Source organism: Ptychodera flava, chromosome 6 (assembly GCF_041260155.1).
Source record: "Ptychodera flava strain L36383 chromosome 6, AS_Pfla_20210202, whole genome shotgun sequence".
In the NCBI taxonomy this organism is placed as follows: domain Eukaryota; kingdom Metazoa; phylum Hemichordata; class Enteropneusta; family Ptychoderidae; genus Ptychodera; species Ptychodera flava.
The window spans coordinates 7,608,717-7,634,542 of NC_091933.1; the positions used below are offsets into that span (position 1 = coordinate 7,608,717).

The window sequence follows — 25,826 nt, forward strand, 5'->3', positions numbered from 1 at the left end:
AATATTACTCGCACAGAAATACACACACGTGACACAAACACACTCACGCAAACACACACACAAACTCACACGCATACATGTATGTATGTACGGTATGTATGTGTATGTGTACAGTATGTATGTATGTATGTATGTATGTATGTATGTATGTATGTATGTATGTATGTATGTATGTATGTATGTATGTATGTATGTATGTATGTATGTAGGTATGTATGTAAATTATCTTTTTTACATTTGGGGCCTCGTAAGGGCACATTGTATACCTTTTGTGTGTGTGTGTGTGTGTATATATATATATATATATATATATATATATATATATATATATATATATATATATATATATATATATATATATATATACACATATATACATACATTGAAATTTCCTCTCAAAAATGAAAGACATATTTTTATACTTTTGCTTAAACTTTCATCACACGAACGATAAACCATTCTCTTTCAAGATCAAAAATAAAAATTGGGGTTACCATGCAGAATTTGGTACTAGGAATTACCCATTGTTTACCGATATTTGAGATTCAAAATGGCCGCCATGATCCCTGTGGTATCTCTATGTTATTGAGGTCACAGGTTCATCTGTGATTACTCATTTCTGTACGTGTAAGATCGCCAACCCATAGCGTTCAGCACAGCGAGACAAGCTACGATTATTAAACGTCTTTAATGCTGACATCATTTCATAATTTTTCTGTAGCTTTTTATCTGGTAAATATAAATTTAAGAACTAAGTCTAGCGCAAAGAAAGCCAATAGAAATGCTATTCATAACAAGGTACTAAGTTCAAAGTATACTTTATTTTTAGGTAGCATAAACGATTAAAGATTCAAAACACAGTCGTCGCTTTCCTTAAAATATCCCTTGCCCAAGAGTGGCATGATATGTTTACATTGTCAGACATCTGACACGAATGGCAATACTAAGCAACTTCAATACACTATAGAAAAAAGTAAACGGCCTATCCCAGTGGTAACAATATTTGAATTTGTTTATTTTCCCCAATGTTGTTGCTACTATATGTTGTTAGTCTTCTCGCGATACAAGTAGTAAATCATTTATGACAATCATTCGATGTCTTTATTCCCATACAGAATTCAAATAACTATTTTAGCAATGATAACCCTTTTTTCTTGGTTATGTAGTCTGGATGATCATATCGAGGTTGATAGGTTCCCCTTTTCCTGTCTACTCAAACTTGACGTAACCTAAGGATGGTTTCGATCATTTTTCGATCACGATATCACACCCTTAATGCTATAAGCCAGCAATGATATTACATCTCGTTCGTCATATAGTTGGATTTCAGTTTATCTATTGTTATCGTCAATGCTAATGATACGGGTGAGTATTTGCTACTTTTCTTTCTTGAGAATCTAAACTGAATAAGCTACAGGTCTCACTAGATTATGTGTTTGATAGTTGCTAATTGACACAAACTTGTATATTTTTAACTGGTAACATATTAGTCAGCATCAAGGTTGTGTATCTTTCTCTTTTTCGGTAACATATTAGTCAGCATCAAGGTTGTGTATCTTTCTCTTTTTCGATGACTTGTATTTAATGATAATCAATGATGTTATCAGGACAGCGACTACTGCCACACCGGCCAATGAACAGCCAACCACCAATGACGTCGACACGGCCCTACTCGGTAAGCCCTCTTGCGGTACGGCCGAGGAGAGAACAGAAGACATTCTTGATGGGAATTCCGTCGTTGTAACTACATCATCCGGGTAACGACCAAGTTCAACAGTGATGGAGACGATGTTCGACGGCTGCCCAACGTTGCCGGCTGCGTCCCGAGCTCTGACTGAGAAAAACAACGTAGCGTTTTCGTCCTGGTCCGGAATCTGGACAATCACCGTTTCTGTTTCACCGAAGGGCTGCGGTGATGACAAATTTCCGGCCGTGAGGTTAGAGTTGGTTAGCTCCGTACCATTCACGAAGGTTTTGTACAGTACACTGAAGTTCTTGCTGTACCTAAGATCATATTCATCAGCTGAAAAATGATAGTTGAACGACAGAAAGATCTATCATTAAAACAGACCGTGTATTTCGTTAAGATGATGGCCGATACTCGGACTAGACAGCTGTAAACGCGGCCTTGTGTGCAAATTGTTTGGAAAAATTAGAAATAATGCTCGATATACCCGTCTGCGCCATCAACATTAACGTAGAAAACAATACACTCAATATTAACAACTGACATCAAAAATATTGTTTGGAAGATGAGTTTGCGATCTACAGATGTTTTCTTAACATCGAGGAATCTTCTGAGCATTCCTAGAAAGGTTAATTTCCTGTTTGATTATTCGGGCAAGTTGAATAAAACACACTTTTTGAATGCAGAAAGCAAGCTTTCTTTTCTTTCTCAGCTTTAGGCCCGAAACTGGAAGAAATTTGTAGATTGACAGCTTTAGGGTTTCAAGACAAGAAATTGACCTTTATAATCTAACAATTCTCTGGTGGTTAATAAGCTCAAAACCCCGTAAATTACACATTTCTAAAAGCCTAGAGACAGGGTAACATTTTGGTAACAACAGTGTTACCATTGTTTACATAACTATCACGTGATAGGTAATTTGCATAACCTTTCAAAAATCTGTTTTCCCTATGTTAAGTTCATCAAAATATCTTACTCAAACTTTCTGGAATGCCAAGCTGTCACAACGCTCTTGCAAAATTTGTCTCAGATTATATCTTGCTTTTTGGGCACAATTTTAGGATAAAATTCACCGCTCTAGAAGTTTTTCTGGCATAAAAATTGTTTCAGGAGGTTTAAAAAATTCTGAGACACTTTTTGAAAGATCCTCCGGACAGCTTACACTCACACAAATTTCAGCCTATATGTCAAAGCATGGAACCAAAACATACAAAATATAAGGGAAATAGATTTCTCAAATATTATGCAAATTACCTGTCACGTGGTAGTTATGTAAACAATGGTGACACTATGGTAATAAAAATGTTACCATATATCTAGGCGTTCCGAAAATATATAATTTACGGGGTTCTGAGCTTAATACCATTAGAAAATTGTAATCTTAAAAAGGTCAGATTCTTGTCTTGAAAACTTTAATAAGTGAAAATTTCACAAGATGATAGTCCGATACGAAGAGAGGCTCTAGATTGCCACATTATTAATAAAGTTATTGTCTATGATTATAACGAGATGGACTGTCAGATCTTTAGAGTAGATTGTTGAAAATGATGATAACAGTTTTCGCATTCCAGCATCACGTATAAGAGCAAAGAGAAAATGGCTTTATAGTTATTTGTATCACTGTTTAATTCCGACTGTAACTCAAATGGCCAGTCCCTAATAAGTTGCTGGTGACTCATATGAAATGCCAGCTGACTGTGTCAAATTACTTCATCTCTTGTTCAGAGGTGACATGCTTTCCCTTAGAGTAAGCAAAACATGCAGATTTATTTAATAGAATTCAACCTATTTTCAAATGTTAAAGCATTACTACATTCTTGCGAAAAGAAGGAAAGCTGCAATTATCGATTTTAATATAGACGGCAGAAGCAAAATCTACTCTCTACGTTTTTAAGAATGGCATGCTTCTCATCAGCTGATGCACCCGTCCTGGGATAAATGGTCGACCTAAATGTAAGTGTGCAGTACTGTAGCTTTGTCTCGCCGTCTCATCGCTCCAACGTGCCACCAAATAGATTCACTTTTTCTTACAGTACTGTTACGCTTTCAACTTGTTTGCACCAGAATCATGTTTATTTTATCACGGGCCTACCTGTTCCTCGATCCAGGTCATTTCCGGGTGCTGTCCACTCCAAGGTGACAGTTTGATCGTCATACGATGTACCTATCACTCTCAGGTCGGTGATTCGGGATGGAGGAAAGTGGTCACCAGGGGGTATGGTCAGAGGTGCCTGAATCACGCCACCAGAAACCACTCTTTTAAAACGACCTATTAGTTGCGTTAGGTTGATTCTCTCGTCAATTGGGTCCGCTGAGAGTTTAAATGTATATTCTGAGTTAGTAGCCCTAAAACATGGTGTTTTATCTAAAAAATTTAAATCGGGTCCTTATTCGAACAAAATATTTCCTTCGATGTTGATACAGCGTAAATGACAGACTTGGTGTAAAATGATATAAACAAAAGATTGAAAACTCAACGAAGTGTACTAAAAGATATGATCATTGAAGGTAATTTAAATACAATAATTCCATGTTGTTGTCTCTCCTGGAAATCCATTTGTACTTAAACAGTACTAGTGACACAAGAAATGTTTTTTTGTTTTTTTTTATGTTTCTAACTTCCAGCAGTCAGGAAATACCAGGCGTCTATAGTCTCGATGCAGCAGCGCCACCTCTCGTTACAGTGAGAATTCGGATTAGTAGTCTGCCCATCACATGTGGTGTATGCAGTTTTGTTGTCATAATGATGACCTTCGTCAACCTAAAATATTATCTTCGGCTGAGTACAATGACAACATGAAAGTTAACAGAAAAGCTAACAAACCACAAACAAAATTCAATCCAGTAATAGGGAATTGAGATTGTCACAGAATTCGCAAAGATTAACTCACTCGGTCGCATGATCGGTAAGACTCTGCTATTGGAATTGCCTGCAACAGGCACTTCAGCGCCCCAGCTGGTTTCCTCTGCAGTCACTTTGATGTTGTAACGGCAATCAGGACAAGTAGCTGTCACAAAGTCCATAAACACACCGGAATAAACTCCATCGTCCTTATTGACGTCAACTCCTGGTGGTCCAAAAATTAATAACGCTGACAAGTTCCTCAGAAATGTCGTAGTTTTGACAATTGAACGAAACAACAGAGATTCTAAAGTTGACATACCTTTAATCAAAAATTTCTACTTTAAGGAGTCTCTTGAACACGAAATGCAAAAGTGCATCGTCAGTGATCAAATGTTCTAATTTGCAATCAAAGTCAGGGACGGTAGTTTCAATTACAGACAATAATACTAATAAGGCAACTCGCTCGCATCTATTATTTCTTTAGAAGAGACACGCCCTACCCGCTCCATTATCGAGAAGTCGAACATCCACGGCTTGGTATGTTGATGGCCTTTCTACTGTTGCAGTAACATTGGCTTTGAATACTGGTGAGTAGCCCATTTTAACTTGCACGTAAATGTTGGTCATTGCTGGCAGTTCCGTGACCAATGATTTGCTGGTCGTTGTCGAGACGACAATTGGCTGTGTGTTGTACCGTGCGACGGACTTTACCAATGTTTCGACCTGCTGTTGACTACCAGTAAGTTCATACAGCCATATCCCAGGCTGGGAAAAGATTGAGATATTTTGAATACTGTACTTTAAAGTTTGCCCCTAGCTGATTGACATTTTCAAATCAATGAACATGGTTACTGAATTCCGATCGACAGCATTGGAATTCGAGTTTGGAACTGAATTTACGACACACATTCTTCAAATATTCACCCTATTAGTAACCTCCCGAAGATATGTGATATTTACAATTTTATTCAAAACACATCATTTTCTGTCCTTTATTCTTCGCATGTTTCGTTTTTACATGCGATAAATTGCATGTTGGCTCTCCAGCCTACTGTATATTGATTGTTGAATCGGCTTTAATTGTTGTCAGCATTGAACCAGATATGAACTGAAAATGATCACGTGTTTCATTATATATTGCAGTTATGTGTAAATTTGAACCTTTGCTACATGTTTGCAACTTCACTGAAAGTATTATGATCAACATAATGAACAATAATCACCGCCGATTAATTCTAAAAGGTCATGAAGTATACAAATATGTAATTAGCTGAAATAAAAATATTAAAGTTCTTTGACTGCTGTCATTGTATCACCATTTTATAGCAAGTGTAATTACCTTTGGCCAAGTCCTTCAAGCCATATATGCCGAGCTGTGAAAGCTCATTAGATATGCAAATTATAAATTAGCTGACATGAAACTGTGATATGACTTTCGATATTGTTTTCACCAGGTATAATCATCAATGTACATAGCATGTTTCGCCAACTTTGATCAAGTAAATCCCAGTCTATATCCCTAATAAGCAAAGTTCATTAAATATGTAAATTAGGAATTGACTTAAGTAAAAATGCTAAATGATTGTCAATAATGTTGTATCATGGTATCTGCAATATATGTAGCAAGTTTTGTCAACTTTGGTCAAGTAAATTTAGATATATATCTCTAATTAGGAAAGTTCATTAAATATGCAAATTAGGAATTGGCTGAAGAGAAAATGCTTAATGACTTTCAGTAATATTGTATCATAGTAGCTCCAAATACATGTAGCAAGTTCAATCAACGTAGGTCCAGTCAATTCAAATATATATCCCTAATTAGCAAAGTTCATTAAATGTGCAAATTAGGAATTGGCTAAAGTTAAAACGCTTAATGGCTTTCAATAATTTTAGATAATAGTATCTTTAATATACATACCAAGTTTGGTCAATTTTGATCGAGTCAAATCAGACATATATCCCTAATTAGGAAAGTTCATTAAATATGCAAATTAGCAACTATCTTTCATGTCACCCCTTAATGGTTCCCACTGCTGATATATCTTGGTGTGATCAACATTTGTAGCAAATCTCATCAAATTGTGTGTAGTCGTTTTTAATGTACATCCGTTTTTTTAAAATCATTAATTATGCAAATGAGCAAAAAGCATGCAAGCCACACCCATCAAAAACTAATCAGTTCTTGCCATTTGCTAACTGAATATATGTACCAGATTTGATTCTGATCTGATCAGCTTTTTATGAGATATCGGACCAACAGACAGACACACAGACACACAGACACACAGACAGACAGACAGACATCGCTGCGACATATGCTCACGTGAGCAAAAAACGGGCATATTACGTATACTTATATTCTCGGACAATGTAGGTTAAAAGTTTGATCCACATGGTAGCTTTTTTGTGGTATTCACTCAAGAGTATATCTCCAATCTTTCAAATTGGTAGCATTGCGTATATACTAAGCGATCTTCAAGATTCAAAATCGTACCTCTGCGATGCCAGAGATCTCAATTGACACTGTCTTCGCCCCGTCGTCACTCTTGTACTCGGGTGCAGAGGCATCAATAGCCGTCCCTTCCGGTCTGCGAAGGACAACAGATATCAGTGAAGTGGACCACAGGAAGAAAAACTTCGTGTGTCTCCCGATGGTAGAGTCTATGATGATGGAACCAATTAAATTGCCCGCTGCAGGAATTTCCCGCTTCTCACTGTGCAACTTCATAGAAGAAAGGAAAAAAGTCATGATCATCCAAGTTTCCAAATAGGTCTTTAACTGTTTAAGCTGGCACCACAACACAGTTATCTCGTGAATAAAGAAGGTCAAACCGCCAACATGTATACTTTCAAAAACAAGATATCTGTTTATGTCACATTCTATTTCATTACACAACAACAACAAAAATTAAGCAAGCCTAAATCGGAAAAGTTTACTTTGTCCCAACTCCGTAAAGTTAAGCATTGACTTTTAAAAAATTCAATGAAGAGTTTCCAAATCATGTTTCTGACAAATGTATACACGAATAATTCTTTATTTAATCGAGAATTCTTTGTTTTGAGAGGTAATTTCTTTTTCTTTGGGATGGCAACTTTACTTAGGACGTTACTCCACCTGTAAAAATACTACCCTGAGCCCATATTTATATAGCTATGATAGAAAGACGCTTTGTGAGATCATGATCTTAAAAAATGATGTCATATTTTAAGACTGAAACAGTAGAAACCAAGGCAAATGTCACCAGGTGGAGAATTCATGTCAACTCACTTCAAATGGTACATTTGAGCTTCCCCATATCCTAGCATTGATGGTCGCCGTCAGAGCGTCGTTGAGTCCGGTGGAACTCTCACCCTCTCCGTGGAGAAAGGACAGTCCACCGGTATCGTCAGACAGACTTTGCAATTTCTCATCAGCTAAAGTTCCAAATGCCACTGTGTCAACACCGACACCTTTGCCAATCAAAGTTGGCTTCATATCAATAATACGAGGATAAGAACTACTCTCCTGGCCATCAGTGATCAACAGAATTATCCCTCCGCGAGCATTATTTCCTCCATTCTCAAGAACCTTTGAAATATAACAATATATATTAGCAATGGGAGCATTCGCTGTCTTCAAGAACACATTTCCACTTATGTTTCTAACCGCACGAATGATAATGTACATTGTTTCCTAGCTTGAATGTTCTTTCAAACTCTATTTGAAGATCTTATCTTGAATTAATTGGCCATTGAAAATAATACTAAATTTAAAGATGAACCAAAAATTGCCAAAGCATGATCGTGTTGTTTAGTTTCCGATTAAATATTTTTATTCAAATCTAATTCTGATTAAACTATCTAATTTTGAAGTGACCGCAATTCGATTTTGATATATTTTTCGAACACACTGTCACCTCTATACCACTTCGCAATCCACAACCAATGCAAGTTCCACCACTAGCTGTCGTCGGCAGCAGACTTGCCAAGTCTTCGCGATCCTGCAATGTCTTCAATTCTTTCAGATAGGACGTTATCGTTGCACTTGACGAGAAACTGACGATTCCAACTGAGTTCCCATCAGGCACAGTGGCCCGGATGTATTTTCTTGTCCCTTGGTTCAATATACTGATACGGTTGTTCTGTAAGTTTAGGTAGATAAAAGTAAGCAAAGAGGCATTCTAATTTCTTAAATACCCTTTCCCTTTACAATCTTTATCAAAAGTATCCTCTATGACATGGGGTACTTTTGTCGTACTTTTAATATATTGATAAAGTTAGACAAATGCTAATTTTGACATTGACACCACATTAAATGTACAAGGAAATTCACGTTTATTATCCAAGATACTGGATTACAAAGACTGCGCTTGCATAATTATTTTGAGTACCCAATATATCCAATAAGATCACTCGAAACTGAAGAATTTTGCTCGCTTTGCAGTAGAAACCAAAGCGAAAGCTGCACTGTAAAAATATTCAAAATAATATATTGACTTATTGTTTAAAATATTTAAAGGTTTTAAAATTTAAATTATGCATACAAAAGGTTTCGAAAATGATCTGGCAAGGAAAAGTTATGAGAACTCGCTGTATAGGTTTGGGCTTCGTACTCTCCCTCCCGAAAAAAGGTAGTGCGTTGATAAAAAGAAAACCCTGGGATTATTTTGATGTTTTAAATTGTTCATTGTGGGCCCAGTGTACTCCAGTTATGTCGATCGACGAAGGGAATACTAATGTCATCACTATTTCTAAATCATTGTATAAGTTCTTTTCACCTCATGTAATGTATGTAGTTATCGAGTGATAAACCTGAATTTTTGACCTTAAACGGCAGTGTGCAATAGTCTTTCTTGAGATTCGAAACCTACGTCATTCATGCTTCCCGAGACGTCCAGTACCAGGACGATTCGAAGTGGAGCAGACTTGACCACACGGAAAGTCGGCGTGGTGTCAGTCACCTGCCGGACTGGATTGTTGTCATTCTTGAAATCTTCTGACTCCAGCATTACGTCCCAGGCACTCCTGTATGAACACTGTATGTTCTGTTGGTTAGGAGCCATAGCATTGTGAAGGGACAATGGATCACCAGTGACGTCGCTGTGACAGAATTCAACGACCTTGAAGGGAAAACAGGGTCTTAGAGTTAAACCATCCTGGGTTCCTACATGTACATGACACACGACGCAGATTTAACAATATTTATCGTCAACGGCAGATGTCAAAGACAACCTTTTCGGGATGTTTTCATTTCAAGGCACTGTCGGTCGATCGTGTTGTGATGGTTTGAATCGGAATTACAAAAAACATATAGCTATAGCCATACTAACTGTTAATTTGTTTGATGTATTTTTTACTCATTACTTAGGGATAATGGTCCAAATAAGAAAGAAATAAAGTAGATTTCTCGGAAAGGTAAACATTTTTATATCGACACCGGAAGCTTGTAATATATTAAACCGGCCCTCCAATGTTCTAATGGTCAAAAAACTCGAAATATCTTATTGTTCATTAACTAATTAATTAATTAATTTTATTGTTTAATACTTCACTCTTTCTTCCCACGATCATCGGAAAATATCAATGCAGTAGTTAAGAAACTTGAATAATATATTATATCATATAACATGTCAACATAATTGATGTCACGAATAAATGTTATAGCCATACTGTGGATTAACCCGTTCGAACACTTACAGAGCTCAGGAAACTCATATGCATGTAAGACCCTGTTGCTTGGTTATTCTCAAGCTGTGGATAAAATCTGCAGTGCTGGTCCGGTAGTACGCGATTCTTTGAATTCAAGCTACATTGTTCCCCTGTCCTAGAATCGTACTCCTTTCCCAATATGAATCTTGAACATCCCGTTTGCTCGACCTGTCCCTTTTCGTTCAAGTAAAAGTGTTCGTTGTCGTTGGTGGCGTACTCATCAAACAAACCCCACCTCAGATGTCCCCATTCATGTACGATAACCTTTTCTGAAAAATATAAGACATTAAAAAGACGTCTCGTTGACTGATCCTTAATAAGCAGCCCACTGTTTTGTCATTAGAAATAAACTTATGTACTTTGAAGCTGACGATTCTGCAAATATGTACGTAATGTGTGCATTATCCCTAAATTTAACAAAAAACTCTATGACCTTTAAAATCAATTCATACCAGTGTGTAATATTTTACCATTACCGGCTCTGAAGACATGTATTGCCGGTGTCAACTTTGATTTGTAAAGGAAATTCAATTACTGTCCAAGTAAATAAATAATCAAGTTCCAAATTATAGTATCCTTAATGGACAAATGAAAGTCATACACCACCGTTTTTCTTTAGATACGAACAATTAATTTTATAGAAGGTATGAACGCTGGTTTTAGACCAAAACACTGACAAGCCGGCAAAATGTATGGATGACACTTTAGACCGATGGTCTTCACCACTGGGCATAGAATCAGGTAAGACACTGCTGGTGACAGTGGAACCTATTTGTATTCAAAGTAGGACTGGCATTCAATAGATGAATCCGTTGTGGTCATGATGTTATACAAACTGTTCCTTCTTTCATTTTTATCACAATCGGGGGATATGTGGTATAGTTTATTATTTAAAAGGTTGAGAAATCCTGGACAAGGCGAAAAACGTCCACTGGGTCACACTAATGGAAAGTATCAAGTTTACAGTTTTGTTCGTATGTTATTTGTCAATGTGATTTAACCATGCGATGAAAATTTTTATTTTCATTCTTTTTAAAAAAAGAAATATGGACGGGGGAAATTGTGTGATAACTAATCGGAAAAGTCACTTTCGCCCACTAAAGCGATGTATTCATTGCTCTGATAGAGTTTGTGTACGATGTATGATGGCGAGTATGTGAGTGCGAGTGCTTCATTAACTCTGCAGCCTGTGAAGGAGTCACAGTCAGAAAAAATGTAACAACTTAGCTCGGTTATTGAACCACTCTTTTTAAGGGTGGAGATTTGGCCGAGAGGTTTTGACTGTGATATCTTCGCTAGCCTGAGATTACTGGGTGTTAGTTCGAATCCAATCGAAAATATGCTATTTTTATAACTACCATTTTCGTTACTGTATGATTTTTAAAGAAATAAGGTCATAACAAGTAGGGATAACATGTCAATTTTAAACGTTGTCATTTCTTTCACCCTTTTGTAGTTCCAATAATGTCAAGTGACCGTATACACTGCAGAGAGGTTGCAAACCCGATGCAAGATTCGCAAACAGACGCAATTCTTCATCATGACGCAGACGTTCTTAAAATATTCTGATTCCAGGGCGCAGCCTCACCGAATTGCCAGGGGGGCGAACCTAGCTTAGCTAGAATTTGGGTAATTTACATAAATTTACTGATCGACATTGTGGAAAATTTCAAGGGGGCCTGCCAATCCCCACAGGTTACGGCGTCGAATTATCATGTCCGTACACGTCACAGTCTGATGTCGAAGGTCAACAAGACATAACTTATTCATCCCCCAAAAAGACGTTACACTAATAGCGACATTTGACTAAACTTTCCCTTGGCCTGTTTCGACGCTGTGGCGGCAAGGGTAGAATAGTTCGCGTCTGTAGGCGGTGCTTTTGTAAGATAAGGTCATTTTACCGGGCATTAGTTATACTGTTCATATAAAATGCATGATTAACCGGGAAGACCGCTATATATCGATCCAACCCCATTTTCACCGAGTTGCATAAACGCGTATATCTGTGCAGTGCAGTTTTACCAAAGTCGCGATAGCTCTGCACATAGCGTATAAAAATCGTTTTGTTCACCGTGACCGACTTTTGACAAGTCCACGACCAATGTCTACAACCTTAAAGCCAATTTGATGGCTGCAAACATATTTTGAATTTGCGAAAAATCATGGCGTTGAAGAAGCTGTTACAACTAAATAATATTTGCACAAATTGTATGTTAAAAGACTCTGAGAATACAATGTTTGGCACTATATGGTAAAATTCGAAAGATTGTCTACCTGGTTCACCGTACTTGTACGTAGTCCATTGTTTGTCCAGAATAAACTTGTCTGTCAGGTGTATATACTCAGCTTCTTCTCCACAAGAACCAAACTGATTGGTGTATGGCGTTTCTCTCCCGACGTTCCCATGTTTCGTTACAATGATGTTGGCGGCTGCAAACATCTCTGTGGTAGCTGTGCCGCTTGCTAAGTTTGAGCTCCAGGTGTTTGGCAGCAAAATGGTGATTTTCTTGAAGAAAGCCCGCTGTTGCGTAGCCCTGTAGAGTGCACCCGAGGCATCGATGAATATATCCTATGTGGAGCACATTACAACAAAGTCAATGTCTGTCATATTTATCATGATGTAATGTGACATTTCAAAAACCATACGGCATTACACAAATTAGCCGTCGATCAGTAAATTAGGATTTTATCGTCTGCAGAGACTCAAAATGCTTATATTTGAATGACTCATAGAGAAATATATATATATATATATATATATATATATATATATATATATATAATATATATATTTATATATAATCCCATGGTATTTTTCTCTGTTTGACGTCATCGTATACGAGTGTTTTTCGCTGAGCCGTACAACTTCGAGCCGAAGGCGAGAAGTTGTGCGGCTCCGCGAAAAACACGAGTATACGATGACGTCAAACAGAGAAAAATACCATGGGATTATATATTTATCACATGAACAGTCTTCTTATTTTTCTTTTGACGTGAATGGATCAGAATTATCGCAACAAATTGCACGAATTTCGTCGCGATTTGTGTTTTACTTACGCGGATTACTTTCATTTAAAGAGTAAAGCGGCCCGTCACCCAGGAGATACTTTCATTCATAAATCCCATCAAGCTGAAATTTGCTACATCAAATGGTATCTCCACCAACCAGATGTACGGATTCGGTCACGTGAACCTGTCAATCATTGTCTCGCGCTGTACCGATGCCAAGGCAAGTCAGCCATCGGTACGGTGGACATAACTTGAAATCATCGTGCTAGCGACGGATTGTGACAAATAGATTTATGAAGTAAATGCAACGACACGATCGAAACAGTAATTCTCATTCTCAGAGATTCCGTGGCTTTTCAAAATATCACACAAGTTTACGACCGTGGCGAGAGAGAAAGATTCCGTTCGATGACACACAGAGTGTACCTCATTGCATGTTTGTACCCACAACGCTGCCGTCACCGGTCTCTGCAATGCCGGTGTCAACTCGTTAATCCTGATCTCGGTCGTCAATGTTTTCGTCTTAAGGACTTTGCAGTGACATGTATCTCACCCGTAGATACATCCTAATTTTACTTGACGGAAACTCTGTTTTGAGTGTTTTCTGAGTCAACTTTCGAAGTACATCGGATTCCAAAGCGCTGCAATGCATACAGCTCAACAGTTATTGTCTTCGCTATGTAGCGAAGACAGCCTTCCGCCGCGCTACAGGTTTGATTCCGAGCAAGAATTTACGGAAGTTTTTGTATGATGAAGGAAATTTATCGTTGTAGTCGAATGACTCTATGCTTGTGCCTGTATGTCGCTTTTCCGAAGATTATACTGTACTCATTTATTCAGTTGAACTTCCGTTGAGGTGAAGATTTCAGGTTTATCGCCAACCGGGATCGCCAGGTACAACGTCCACATTGACTCATTGAGCCTTACGAGGCGACTCGACTGGATCGGCGGTATTCCCATTCGATTCTCGGGAACAGCTATAGTTTAAGCGACTCGAAATTTCGCTGGACATACCTTCTGTGTTTCCATGTGTGGATTTATCGGGTCACCTTTTTGGAAAAAGTGTCATGAGAGCACGGCATCGATCACGACAAATCGGTCTATGTTCACGTCGCGACTCGCATATATGAACGGTACCGTGCAAGAAAAAAGTTCCGGTTGATGACGTACAACAGGGGTAATTCGGATTTCTTATCCGTCCTGTTCTACGTCACACAGGTGAGAAGGTGAGAATTCGGGCCAGTTCATGTGATATATATATATATATATATATTATATATATATATATATATATATATCTCGAAATGTACAAATGTCATAGTTGGAAATAACAGTGCTCGATGTTGAAAAGCAGAGCGTCATAAATAATAAAAGTACAAATATCAAATATTACATATGAAATGCCAACACCACAATACAATATAATAGTACGTCCAAACCGTACGAAAGAGAGTGTGGGGCCAAGGACATTTTAATTCTGTATATATTCGACCACCATTATATTTGCTGTATGTACACATAACTATTAACCACGGTTACTCTACTTTGGGCTTCCTGATAATATAAAGTTATTTCGAGCGATCATGTGCACGTTCAATATTCAGGGTCCGTACTTAACTCATGTCGTGATCAGTCTTGAGATTGGCAAATTTCAATAGGGCGATCAAGAGAGCTGAAAGATCTTGCGTGCTAGGGCTTTAATTTTGTAGGTCCACAGACGTCAAACTGTGCAGAGTTATTGCATACATACACCAGCCAAACGCAAAGTGCAGTGGTTTCATTTTAGTGTACTTTGCGTTGTTTGCACTTCTGTTCTGACCTCACAAAGATCATATAAAGCTAACCTCCGCACCTGCTATACAACACATGAAGCATAGCGTATACGTAGCAACCCAAGGCTACAGAAACTATTGCCTATTCCTAATAACTCGGACAGTGCCGCAGTGCGTGTCACCAGTGCGTGTGTACGTGACGTACGTTTGTGGCGGTTCCACATTTAGGCATGAGCTAAGCCGGAAATTGGGGACGGGATAGTAGACGTAGAGGGGCATGCATAGACAATTTGTTCCTGCCTGTGACGAGCAAGAGAATTTCTGCTCGCAAAAACCACATCACTAGTAATGGTCTACTTAAACTACTAAGAACGCGCGATAAGGCGTCCATGAGTCGTGTACAGACCGTATAAGAAACTATTGTTAGAATAAACGTTTGACCTTGCAGACGGAGACGAAGCCCTCCCGAGTCAACAGCTGTAATGAAAATCATTGCCATTGATTAGCTCCTATCCTTCATTATGTACTAAGTTCACATCAAAATTAACTGAGTGACATTTTCTGCTTAAAACAGCTAAACTCCATTCGTCTGATACAGCTGCAAAAATGAAAGGCCAAAGGGAAACTGAAGTTGACAGGCTGAAGCAAAACGAAAGAATCTGACGGAGTATTCAAGACTAAAATGTAGAAATGGAAGATATCTACGGAGCAAATGAAAAGTAAAGTTGTTTATCAAAGTATAAAGTAAGTAGGGGTCTCTTAATAAAATATCTAATTCAAATATTACCAACAGTACAATTTATTCAACATAAATATTTGAGCCAAAAGAAGAACGAGAATGTACCAAAATGTTAATGACAAAGTGTGTTTCGCAAAATCCATTTAAGGTAATGTGCGACCGTGACTCTAAAGAAAGACTTAAACGTTTGCCCAAACCTGCACATGCGCGCCTTATGGAAATCTTTTTTTTTTAAATCAAAAGGTAAAACTTGGGGATCACCATCCAAATTTTCATACCTAGGAAACTTTGGCAAATTACTTTAAATTTACGGATATTTGAAATTCAAAATTGCTCCATCCTCGATGTCTACTGAGTGATGAAAACTTCCTTTACCAGACAGTCCTCACATTTTCAATTAGTGTACAGAAAAAAAGGGTTGGTAAAATTTGAGAATTTGAATATGTGTCCCCGAATCTCATTCTACCTTAAATGTAGTTCAAGGTTCGTTACGGTGAAGATGTGGAAATTGGACATATATTGAGCCTCAACTTGTGTTGGGACAGGTCACTGCTATTATTTTAGCCAGCTTGCTATTTCCTAGAGTAGTGGTGTCATTTTGGAAGAGCGAAAAAAAACACACCATCTTACCGCGCTAGATCGAAGGGCGATTTCGTGAAATGCGACGGCAGGCTTTGATAGTTAGTAAATGACACAAAAGTTATATAAACCGTATTTTGTTGGCAGTAGAAAAAATTGTCGCATGAATCTCGGCCACCGCTATTGTCAGAAAGACCTCTATGTAACCATTAAAATACAGGCTGTAGATCTCTTATGTGGGTAGTGGAGCTGGTCACAACATGGCAAAATATCTATTCAATTCCCTGATAAAGTCACATTTAACCCACTCTAGTTGCGTACCATTTTGCTTCTATGGCATCGTACAATTGCAAAACACATTCGGCTGTATAATGCACGCATTTGAGCAGTCACGTAGTGTGATCATATTGTGGTATTGTTCACTGCTTTACTGCTAATCGGTTGCGTTGGCAACATGACAGTATGTTGTCGTAGCAACAGTAGATCAATTGTAGAGCCGTTCCAATGGCGACTAAATATGCGGTAGTGATCATGGTGAACCAGAAATGACTGTTTTATACTCTGTGTCAGACTTAAGACCAGGTTGATACAACAACAAAAATGCAGCTCAAATTCTCCCTAAAAGTTGGTATAGTTTGACCGTTCATAGTACAGACATTGAATTTTGTAAATGTATAAAATGTATCAGCGCACCTTGAGGTTTTCTATCAGTGCAGCGTCTTCTCGTACATTTTCGTCTATGGCTATCAAGATCCCGGTGTATTCATTATTCTCCAACAAAATTTTCGATTTCGGGAGAAACGCCAGACTACAGGACAGGAGTACCAGAAATGTGACGCAAGCTGACAAAATATGGCTTTTAGTTGTCATGCTGGAAGAGTCTGAATACTGCATTTCCAGCCCTGTCTTTCTATTTTATGGGCTGACTCCAATATTTGTTTAGGTCAAGTTGTCAAAGTTAGGTCCACACCCCCGGGAGAAGGTTGGTTGCAAAATGATGGACCCATACACAACCCGTGCATGTCACTGTGTAAAAGCTATTTTAAACGGTGGCGTTATAACCAATAGGCAACAATTTTATTGACAAGCTTTAACAATAGCACAGTTGTCTCAGTTCCCCCAGTGACATTACGTATATACAGGAACGAATATTTGCAATGTGACATAATATTATCGATTTTACAGCCGAAAAGGTATTGATTGGTAAATATTTTTGTGACAATCCATAGCAAACCTGCTGCAACATATTTGTCATATTATGATATAAATAACACTGCATCATGAACACATCTTAATAGCCCACGGCCCATATTTTTGTCACAAACTGTTTCTTATTACGGCAACTTAGTGGCGCATTCCTTCAGAAAGGAAGGAAAACCAGAGACAATAAGAAAAACCCGAACTTAAAAATGTTAGCATATATATAGTATATTAGCAGTAATTTTTGCCGCATTTTCCAGTCTTTTGTTCTGTCTCTAAAAGGCAGGTTCTTGTTCATGCCGTAAAGCCTATCTGAATTATGCACTTAATCAGCACATCATGTGCGTGTTTTATATCTGATGTTGTCACTGACAGTTGTACTCTATCCAGGACAACGATTCGTTTGTGAACCATAACGTTACTCATTGTACGCAATGCATGTTGTTGGCGAAGCTAGTGTTGTGTGTTTCTGCATAATTTGGGGAGATTATTACGAAAATGCACTCGTTTTATAACATCCATCAATCAATCACTTTTCTGTATATGTCAAGGCCACCGTTGTAAATGAAAGCAATAAAAAACAGCATTAAATATTACAGCTGTCTTTGAGACATGTGTTACACGAGGTGTTTCTACATTGTTTAAAGTACTTGACATATTTGTGAAAAAAAAACCCCATAATTTATCAAAACTGTGACAGTTAAACATTTCCGCAGGAAGGATAAGAAATAAATCGATATGGACATACATAAGCTAACCGTGTCTGCTTTTTAATTGTGTCGAATTCACTGAAATTGTGAATGACATAGAAAATCGTATAGAAGACCGTAGCTTGTAGACTTGCCTTTAATTAATGATAATGCTTTTGTTTCAAAGCAAATATTATATTCACGACGATGCAATGTTTTACTTCTGGTTAGTTTTTTCGATTTTGTGATCCCATTGTAAAGATGTTGGCATAGCTACAATTAAAACGAAATGTTATTTACAGGGGGCGCAATGTATATATCTGTTGCCGAGCCAACGTCATACACATCGTCAACAGTCCGAGTAATGCCTCATAGAGCATGGTACAATCGATCAATCAGCAAACCTCACTTGCCAACGTCAACCGTGTAATCCTAGGCTTATATACTGCAACGAGTTCGGAACTGTTCGGCTAGATTTTACCCTTTCTTTTTTGCACTCGGTTGTTTTAGATGTACGTTACGCACATGCTTCAGTATGGTCGAGTCGAGATGGCGACCGACACAAGTGGTTATTACATGAAAAATTACTTCTGTGGATCATGGTTTTCCTTGTCAGGTATAGCGGCTAGAAATCAGGATTTATTGATTTAATGATGTTTGCTGATTAGTCTATCGTACTTTGCTCCCGGCCATTGAGACATAACCAGGACTGGACAGGTCAGATCGAGATCTCATTTCGAAGCGAACACACGTGAACTTTTAACCCTAATTATATATACAGTATGCCATTGGTTCTTGCCTTAACCATCATTACATATACGGTACGCATTTGCTCTTTCCCACAATGCTCTATTGAGACATTACCCGGACTGGTCAAAACAAGATATCGCTATTGTGAGTGTTAATGTCTGAAGATGGTGGTTCGAAATATTCGGAGAAATACTAGTACGCTTCTTTTCAATCCCGCTCTTTGTCGTAAAATATCGAGTTTCGTGATCTTGCAATGTACAACTACACAAACGTGAATGAATTCAGACTTTTCTAGAAAGACCAAAACGGCAGACGCCATCCAGCGATCAACATCACGGTGTTTGGAAGCTGTGGTTTGAAAGCGTGGTGCACTAAAGTCGTATTGTTCCAAATGACAACTCCCTCACGGAACTTACTTTGATGTCAGATATAAACTTTCCACACGTGTTTCTTTGCTTTAGTGAAATTTATGGCACAAACAATAATTTGAATCTGCATAAATTTGCCTTTGTAATTTTTTTTGAAGTTAAAACTCTTAAAAAGTCATTCATTCGACTTTATATATCGAAGATAACGGGTGTTTTAGCCTTATTGTCCCCGTATCTGAAACAACAAGCTTGTCAAAATTGTCGCTTCACATACTTTCACTGAATTAAATTCATCAAAATCAACCCCTTTTCATTTTTACCGCTCAAAAGTATCTGGAACTGTAAGGAAATATGAATAACATCGAGGGCCAAGTGCAAGAGGGGCGTAACTCACTTTTTCAACAAACTGAGTTAGAGGGAATAAAGGTTTTAAAAGAATCTAGCCTACAAAATCAATTTGTTTGTAGCTAATGGTTTTCTTGGCAAAGGATATTGTCATAGACATATAAACTGTGATAAACGAATGTTATTATCATAAAATCATTTTTATGTTAATTGAAAAAATATTAAGTTACGTCTGTCTTGCACTTGCATTTTGAGCGAAAAAGGAAGTACCTAATCATGAGTTTATAGGGCGTAACTCATCATATGGTACTTCTTTTATGCACAGGTCGATTTTCATGAATAGCATCCTCATTATAAGACGTTTTTACATTTTGATGTTTTTACCTTTTGCCCGTGTGAGACAGTGCGTAAGTATGGAGTTACGCCCTTAGTGCACTGACTTTCTCGTGCAAAATGGGCGTAACTCAAGTTACATCGGCCCATGGCAATATGAGTTACATTGACTATTTTTTACTCAAAATTTTCACACAAGATGCACCTCACATTCCCGAACAAAATTATATCAACAACTCAGTTTTGGCCATAACATCATTTACTTCCTCTTGTACTCGGTCATAGAAATGTAAGGCTGATGAAAAATTGCAGTAATTAATCATTTTATGAGAGCATTAATTTCACGTTAAATAGTAATAATTATTCTCAACTGGCTGATTGTCATAAATAGCGAACATTTTACGAGCTAAAGAAGATGTGTTTATAATATTCTTTAAAACAATTGTATGAATGCTTTCATTGAGAACTATAAACGAATCACGGGCGAGGATATACATTTATTTCAATCTTTTAAAGTTGGAACTCATGTACTTTGATACTTTTCTAATTTGTTTTTTTTCTGGATCTAGTGCGTATACCCGCCTCACGTCTTGACACAAGTATAGATGAGTTGTGTCCTTGCCTTATTACAACACCCTGGCTTTGTAGAGTAATACAAAGTTAGTCGTTTAGCAAGTCTTCCTTTCTATATATACATTCGTTCAGTTAAAACAACCGTGAATCGGCGCGCACGTATTGTCATTGGATATCAGTCTTAATGCACCTCGCAGAGCCCTTAGCATGACAGCGTCACTGAGAGCAGGCCTGTCGGATCAGGCCACTTTGCGTTTTCAGTCAGTGAAACGTAAGCTCCCCTTGAATCAAGTTACCTTTATAGAATACAAAAGGTCTGTTTGCACTCTTGTAGCCGCCGGGAGTACATGGCATGATGCATTTTGTTTTCACGAATTCCCTATAACAGAGAAACCAGACCTCACGCAAATTCTAACAGCCCTCATGGCTCCCTTGACGTGAGCAGTGAACTTGACTTATGGACTGAGCATTTTGGTTCCTCTCCGTAACTGCTTTGTCCAACTCTGCTCTTGCATTCTGATGTCTCTGCGCAGGCTTCAATTCTAGTGGTACATGTACATGTAGGTTTGTATATTTACTTTACGAAAACATCGCGTATACCTCTTTGGCGCACTGCCAACATGGTCCAAATAACGTCAGTGCCTGATCTCGCCAACGACAACTAAACGACAGCTAAATTCTGTGCTTACTGTTTCATTCTCAATGGTTGGGCAGTCCTAATTAAGTGCACTCATAACAGATAAACGGGGAAGACTTTGTGCAAGGCTATTAAATTTTGGACGTATTTTCATCTAATTGAAATGACCGAATTGCTCTTTACATTGCACGCTCAGTACACGTTCATTTAATCGATTTTTGACACTACCCAACATACCTAATATCGCCTCCTTGCTACAAGCAGTCGATGACCTTACCTCTAACCTCATGTACTTGTGTATACCAGTGTACCATCTTTCTTCTTGCATTCAGATTCCACTCCCGGTTCAACCAATCTTGGCAAATATTTTCAAATTTCCATAAATTTTGTAAATATGTCAGAATTATATTGCTTGTTTCCTTATTTGAGAGAAATACAGACAGATGGGCAGAAAATCTGACTTAAAAAAAATTAGAGAGGCAGAGAGAGACAAACTCATGAGATTACGTGTTCTGCTCAAACAGACGTTTATGTATGTCTATACAAGTAATTGGTTGGGTGGTCATGAAGTAATATTAAACAAAGAGCTGTCACCTTTTAGATGTGTGTTTTGCACAATCCTAGGTACGATATCCATAACTTATACGATCAACTTAAGTTTATTGTATTAAAATCGATGACTGTGCTGTGTCCGTGGGTGACCGTATGCATACCGATAGATTACTAATGCACTGCACACTGCAACGCGCCATATAAACGATACCCTCTAGGTGTGTGAAACCACGCCCGCTTTCCTGATTTATGATTTTGCTAACACGTACACCTTTATTTGTCATCGCATACGTTCGGCTTCTCTTTCATTTCCCCGTGTTGTGCATGTGAGACACCTTCAACTAAGACCCCAGTGCAAAGAAAATACGGCGCACTATTACGAAAAGACCCAGCTGTGTCGCGAGATCGGATCTAAGTTCTGGACACTGGGTGAAAATGCGGAAGGCAAACCTTTTCCAAGTCTTTTCGGTTGTGTTGATATGCACCGCGGTAGAGTCAGCCTTAACTCGATCGAAGATAAAACTGCAAAATAACGGATACACGGGCATTGTGATCGCTATCAACGAAGACATTGCTGAAGACGTTGCCATAGTGAACAACTTACAGGTACGTGGAAAATTGGTTTAAATTAAGACATTAAGATGCATTGATTAACTATTATCCAATTACAAGCATAACAATGGATGAATTAGTGACGTTACAAGGCAGATATATTGAAACATATCTTGTTCTTCTCACACTTGCTCTGTACTTTCTTCAAGGTAGTATTGTCTTCGTTACTTATGTGCCAGTTTGATATCTTATTGTCAAAATTTGAGGTCTCCAATTTGATCTTAATCATTGGTCATCTGACGGGTTGCACTATAGGTAAAATTGAAGAGCTTCTATTAAAGGTTCACGTCGGCAATGTATTTCCTTATTAGTTACATTCGAACTTCCGCCAACCAAACAACATGGGCCACGGATGCGAATGTTGTCACTCACTGCCCATTATCTGCCCATGTCTGAAAAATGTCTCTGAAGTAGGTGAAAAATGCATATCCTTGTGTGTGCGTTTGGGGACAGGAAATCTTCACCAATGCTTCAAGGATCTTACACCGGGCCACAAAGAAGCGAGCCTTCTTCAAGGACATCACGATCCTGTTGCCGGAGACCTGGGGCGACAGTCTGACGAGCGAGTCGGCATCCGGCGAAACATTCGACACGGCCAACATCATTGTCGACAAGCCAAACGGTTTGTGGGGAGACGATCCCTACACCAATCAGCTCGGCTCATGCGGAGAGGAAGGCGAGTACATACACCTAACTGCGAACTTCCTCGGCGATAAAGACTGGGCCTGGAAGACATTTGGAGATCCCGGTAAGTTGGCAAGGACGCTATTATTGAGATATATAATCAGGGTATTAAGTTGTCCCCTAAATATATATCAGGGTATTAAGTTGTCCCCTAACTTTTATTGGACTGAGCAATCGCATAAAACTGACTTACAGGTTATGACCTTAGAGCGTATAGACTGTGCAAAGCCAATTATTCATTAAAAAACTGTCGGGTATTGTAGTGTCTGCACTCAATATGACATCTACAGCGCAAACAAAACCATTTCGAATAATATGTGTGTTATTGACTTAAATAGCGTTGTTGAACTGAATTTTTAACAGTGAGAGTTTGATACTAAATTTCGTACAGCTTTTGATTTGTTTTACACCAATTCTGCCCTGTCATCAAAATGAAGCTTCGTCGAAATGCCAGGCGTTACATTTGCAGATACAATCTATATGTTTGTAATGACTAATAAAACTGTCATTGTTGACAGCTATAGTCTGGACTATAAATAATTTGTCAACAATTACATCGTATACAGCCATTGCACTCGACGCGTCGTGTTTCAAGGCAGGTACTTAATATGAAAAAATTAACTGAAATTTACAGTTATTGCCCCCTTAACAAATGATCTCTTAACGAATTTCAGCGAGGGTGCTGGTACACGAGTGGGGGCACTATCGATGGGGTCTCTTTGACGAGTACTCCACTGGCGACGACAATCATTTCTACCTCAACGACAAGGGACACGTTGCCGTCACAAAGTGTTCGAGCCACGTTGCGGGCAACGCCCTCGACGTCAGGAACGGTAAAGAATGCAACAAGAACCCCGAGGCGGGAATACTGCCGGACAAATATTGCCGCTACTATCCGGACCTCCAGAAAAATCAGGCCACGAGCTTTACGGAAACTGTGAGTATGAGACTGCACTCCTTAAGCCAGCACTAATTTGAAAGTAAATTCTCTATATCGCATGTAATTAAAATTAGTTCGTCACTTGACCCACTAATCAAGGTTGCTTTTAAATTGGGAGTTGAGTAATTTGGTAGGAAAATTGTAGTTTACATTTGTTGTAAATGTACTAATTTATTAATGCACTATTTTTGCTGTAATTATTGCATACCTGTAATTACCAACATGAAATTATAAAAAAGATCCTTTCTTTAAATTAAGAAGACTATTCTAATCTTACCGTTCAGATATATTTGACAATCATCATGTCGACGGCTGCGGTGGCAGCGACGACGACGGTGACGATGGATGATGATGATGATGATGATGATGATGATGATGATGATGATGATGGTGGTGGTGGTGGTGGTGGTGGTGGTGGTGATGCTGATGGTGATGATTGTGATGATGATAAGGAAGAGGAAGAGGAGGAGGAGGAGGATTATTAAAAAAAAACGACTTAAAAGGTTCCCTTTTATGTTTTACAGAGTCGAATGTTTTCGACAGACATTGTCTTACATGTTTTCCCCTATCCCCTGTTAGGTGGTAGATTTTTGTCATACAGACCCGAATGGCGACCCGCGATCCTTCCACAATGCCATGGCTCCGAATCCGCAGAACATCCATTGCAAGTACAAAAGCGCCTGGAGGTCATATTGGAAAGCGGGGAAGTAGTAAAGTAAACGTGGGCAACTGGATGAAGTAAGAATTTTTACACCCCATTTTATTCATTTATCTACATGAAGCGAAGGAAAAATTAACCATCCATGTAACTAAAGTATAGACCCTGACCTATATACGAACTCACGCACGCGCAACAGTGCATTGTCCTGAACTAAGCGGGGAAATTCCCTGCTGAGTCACACACAACATGTTTATACATGTACGGGAAATTCCGTGTGAGTCATCACCATCAAACTAGCCTATATAAAGGACCCCGTTTTCAGTCCGGCCGGCCGGTCGCGGAGTCTAGCTGATGTTGAACACGAAGTTCCTATCGGTGCGAACTTGTTCACCCGATAGATAAAATTTTAGTAATTTCCTCTGAACTTAAAATATGACGAAAGACCATTACTTCAAACAAAATGAGACGTTTCAGATGAATGGTACTGATATCTAAAGTGTTCACTCTTTTATCTTTACGTACAAATGTAGTTCCTAAGTCGTTCTCTATTCTATTCCCACCAACAAAACATTCAATACTCATTTCCCCTCCCCGATCTTTATCAATACTTATGATAATATCACAAGTTGTTCTGTTATCTGTTTTCATAGCATAATATCCAACCAAATCGTCAAATTCATCTCCAGTAGCTAACTTTACACATCTAATGAGAACTGTACCATGTTGAAGTATTTTCATATTATCAGTCATCTGTTGATTTACAGTCTGTAAAGTGAGAACAGCTGCCTCATCACCACACTTTTAAGACCCAGTTTCTTTAAAGTTGTGTCCCAAAATAATCTAACTGGAACTCCGCTAGCTGTATACGAGCAATAATTCTCCCCCTCGTTTATCCACCTTCTTAGTGTATTATCTGCCTTCATTATTGTATTAAGAGGACTAATTTAAGGTGAATCGGTATACCAAGAAGTGCAATGTATGGATTCGTAGGAGTAAGCCAACTACGAAAATCTAACAATTTATATTTGTTTACATTGCTATCAAAATAAATCACATTCGAGTTCCTGGTGGTTCAGCAACACCTCCTGCAATTTCACTATCCAATATATCTAAGATGTTACGCGGCACATTATAAGGCATGAATTTCTGACTATCCCATCCCA

The 25,826-nt window shown here is 38.4% G+C and overlaps 2 protein-coding genes across 2 annotated transcripts; one reads left to right on the top strand and one right to left on the bottom strand.

Moving 5' to 3' along the window:
* Window positions 1–802: 802 nt before the first annotated feature.
* Window positions 803–17,203, bottom strand: LOC139134715 (calcium-activated chloride channel regulator 4A-like). The gene is made up of 11 exons (XM_070701688.1): window positions 17,013–17,203; window positions 12,495–12,789; window positions 10,209–10,489; window positions 9,383–9,631; window positions 8,429–8,653; window positions 7,801–8,100; window positions 7,027–7,254; window positions 5,033–5,297; window positions 4,579–4,755; window positions 3,780–3,998; window positions 803–2,023 (listed from the first exon to the last, which is right to left on the bottom strand). Exons 1-11 carry the CDS (start codon window positions 17,187–17,189, stop codon window positions 1,533–1,535), a joined length of 2,907 nt encoding a protein of 968 aa, XP_070557789.1. The 5' UTR covers window positions 17,190–17,203; the 3' UTR covers window positions 803–1,532.
* Window positions 17,204–21,472: 4,269 nt separating this feature from the next.
* On the top strand, window positions 21,473–24,713 carry LOC139136028 (calcium-activated chloride channel regulator family member 3-like). The gene is made up of 4 exons (XM_070703847.1): window positions 21,473–22,372; window positions 22,832–23,126; window positions 23,737–23,999; window positions 24,582–24,713. The coding sequence occupies exons 1-4, from the start codon at window positions 22,202–22,204 to the stop codon at window positions 24,711–24,713; spliced, it is 861 nt and encodes a 286-aa protein (XP_070559948.1). The 5' UTR covers window positions 21,473–22,201.
* The last annotated feature ends 1,113 nt before the right edge of the window (window positions 24,714–25,826 follow it).

Excerpts from the sequence above, each read along its gene's own strand:
- LOC139134715 (XM_070701688.1), bottom strand. The coding sequence starts at position 17,189 with ATGACAACTAAAAGCCATATTTTGTCAGCTTGCGTCACATTTCTGGTA. Across the intron at positions 12,790-17,012 it reads CACTGATAGAAAACCTCAAG|GATATATTCATCGATGCCTC; the intron begins GTGCGCTGATAC and ends TGCTCCACATAG. Across the intron at positions 5,298-7,026 it reads AGATCTCTGGCATCGCAGAG|CCTGGGATATGGCTGTATGA; the intron begins GTACGATTTTGA and ends ATCTTTTCCCAG.
- LOC139136028 (XM_070703847.1), top strand. The coding sequence starts at position 22,202 with ATGCGGAAGGCAAACCTTTTCCAAGTCTTTTCGGTTGTGTTGATATGC. Across the intron at positions 22,373-22,831 it reads CCATAGTGAACAACTTACAG|GAAATCTTCACCAATGCTTC; the intron begins GTACGTGGAAAA and ends GTTTGGGGACAG. Across the intron at positions 23,127-23,736 it reads GAAGACATTTGGAGATCCCG|CGAGGGTGCTGGTACACGAG; the intron begins GTAAGTTGGCAA and ends AACGAATTTCAG.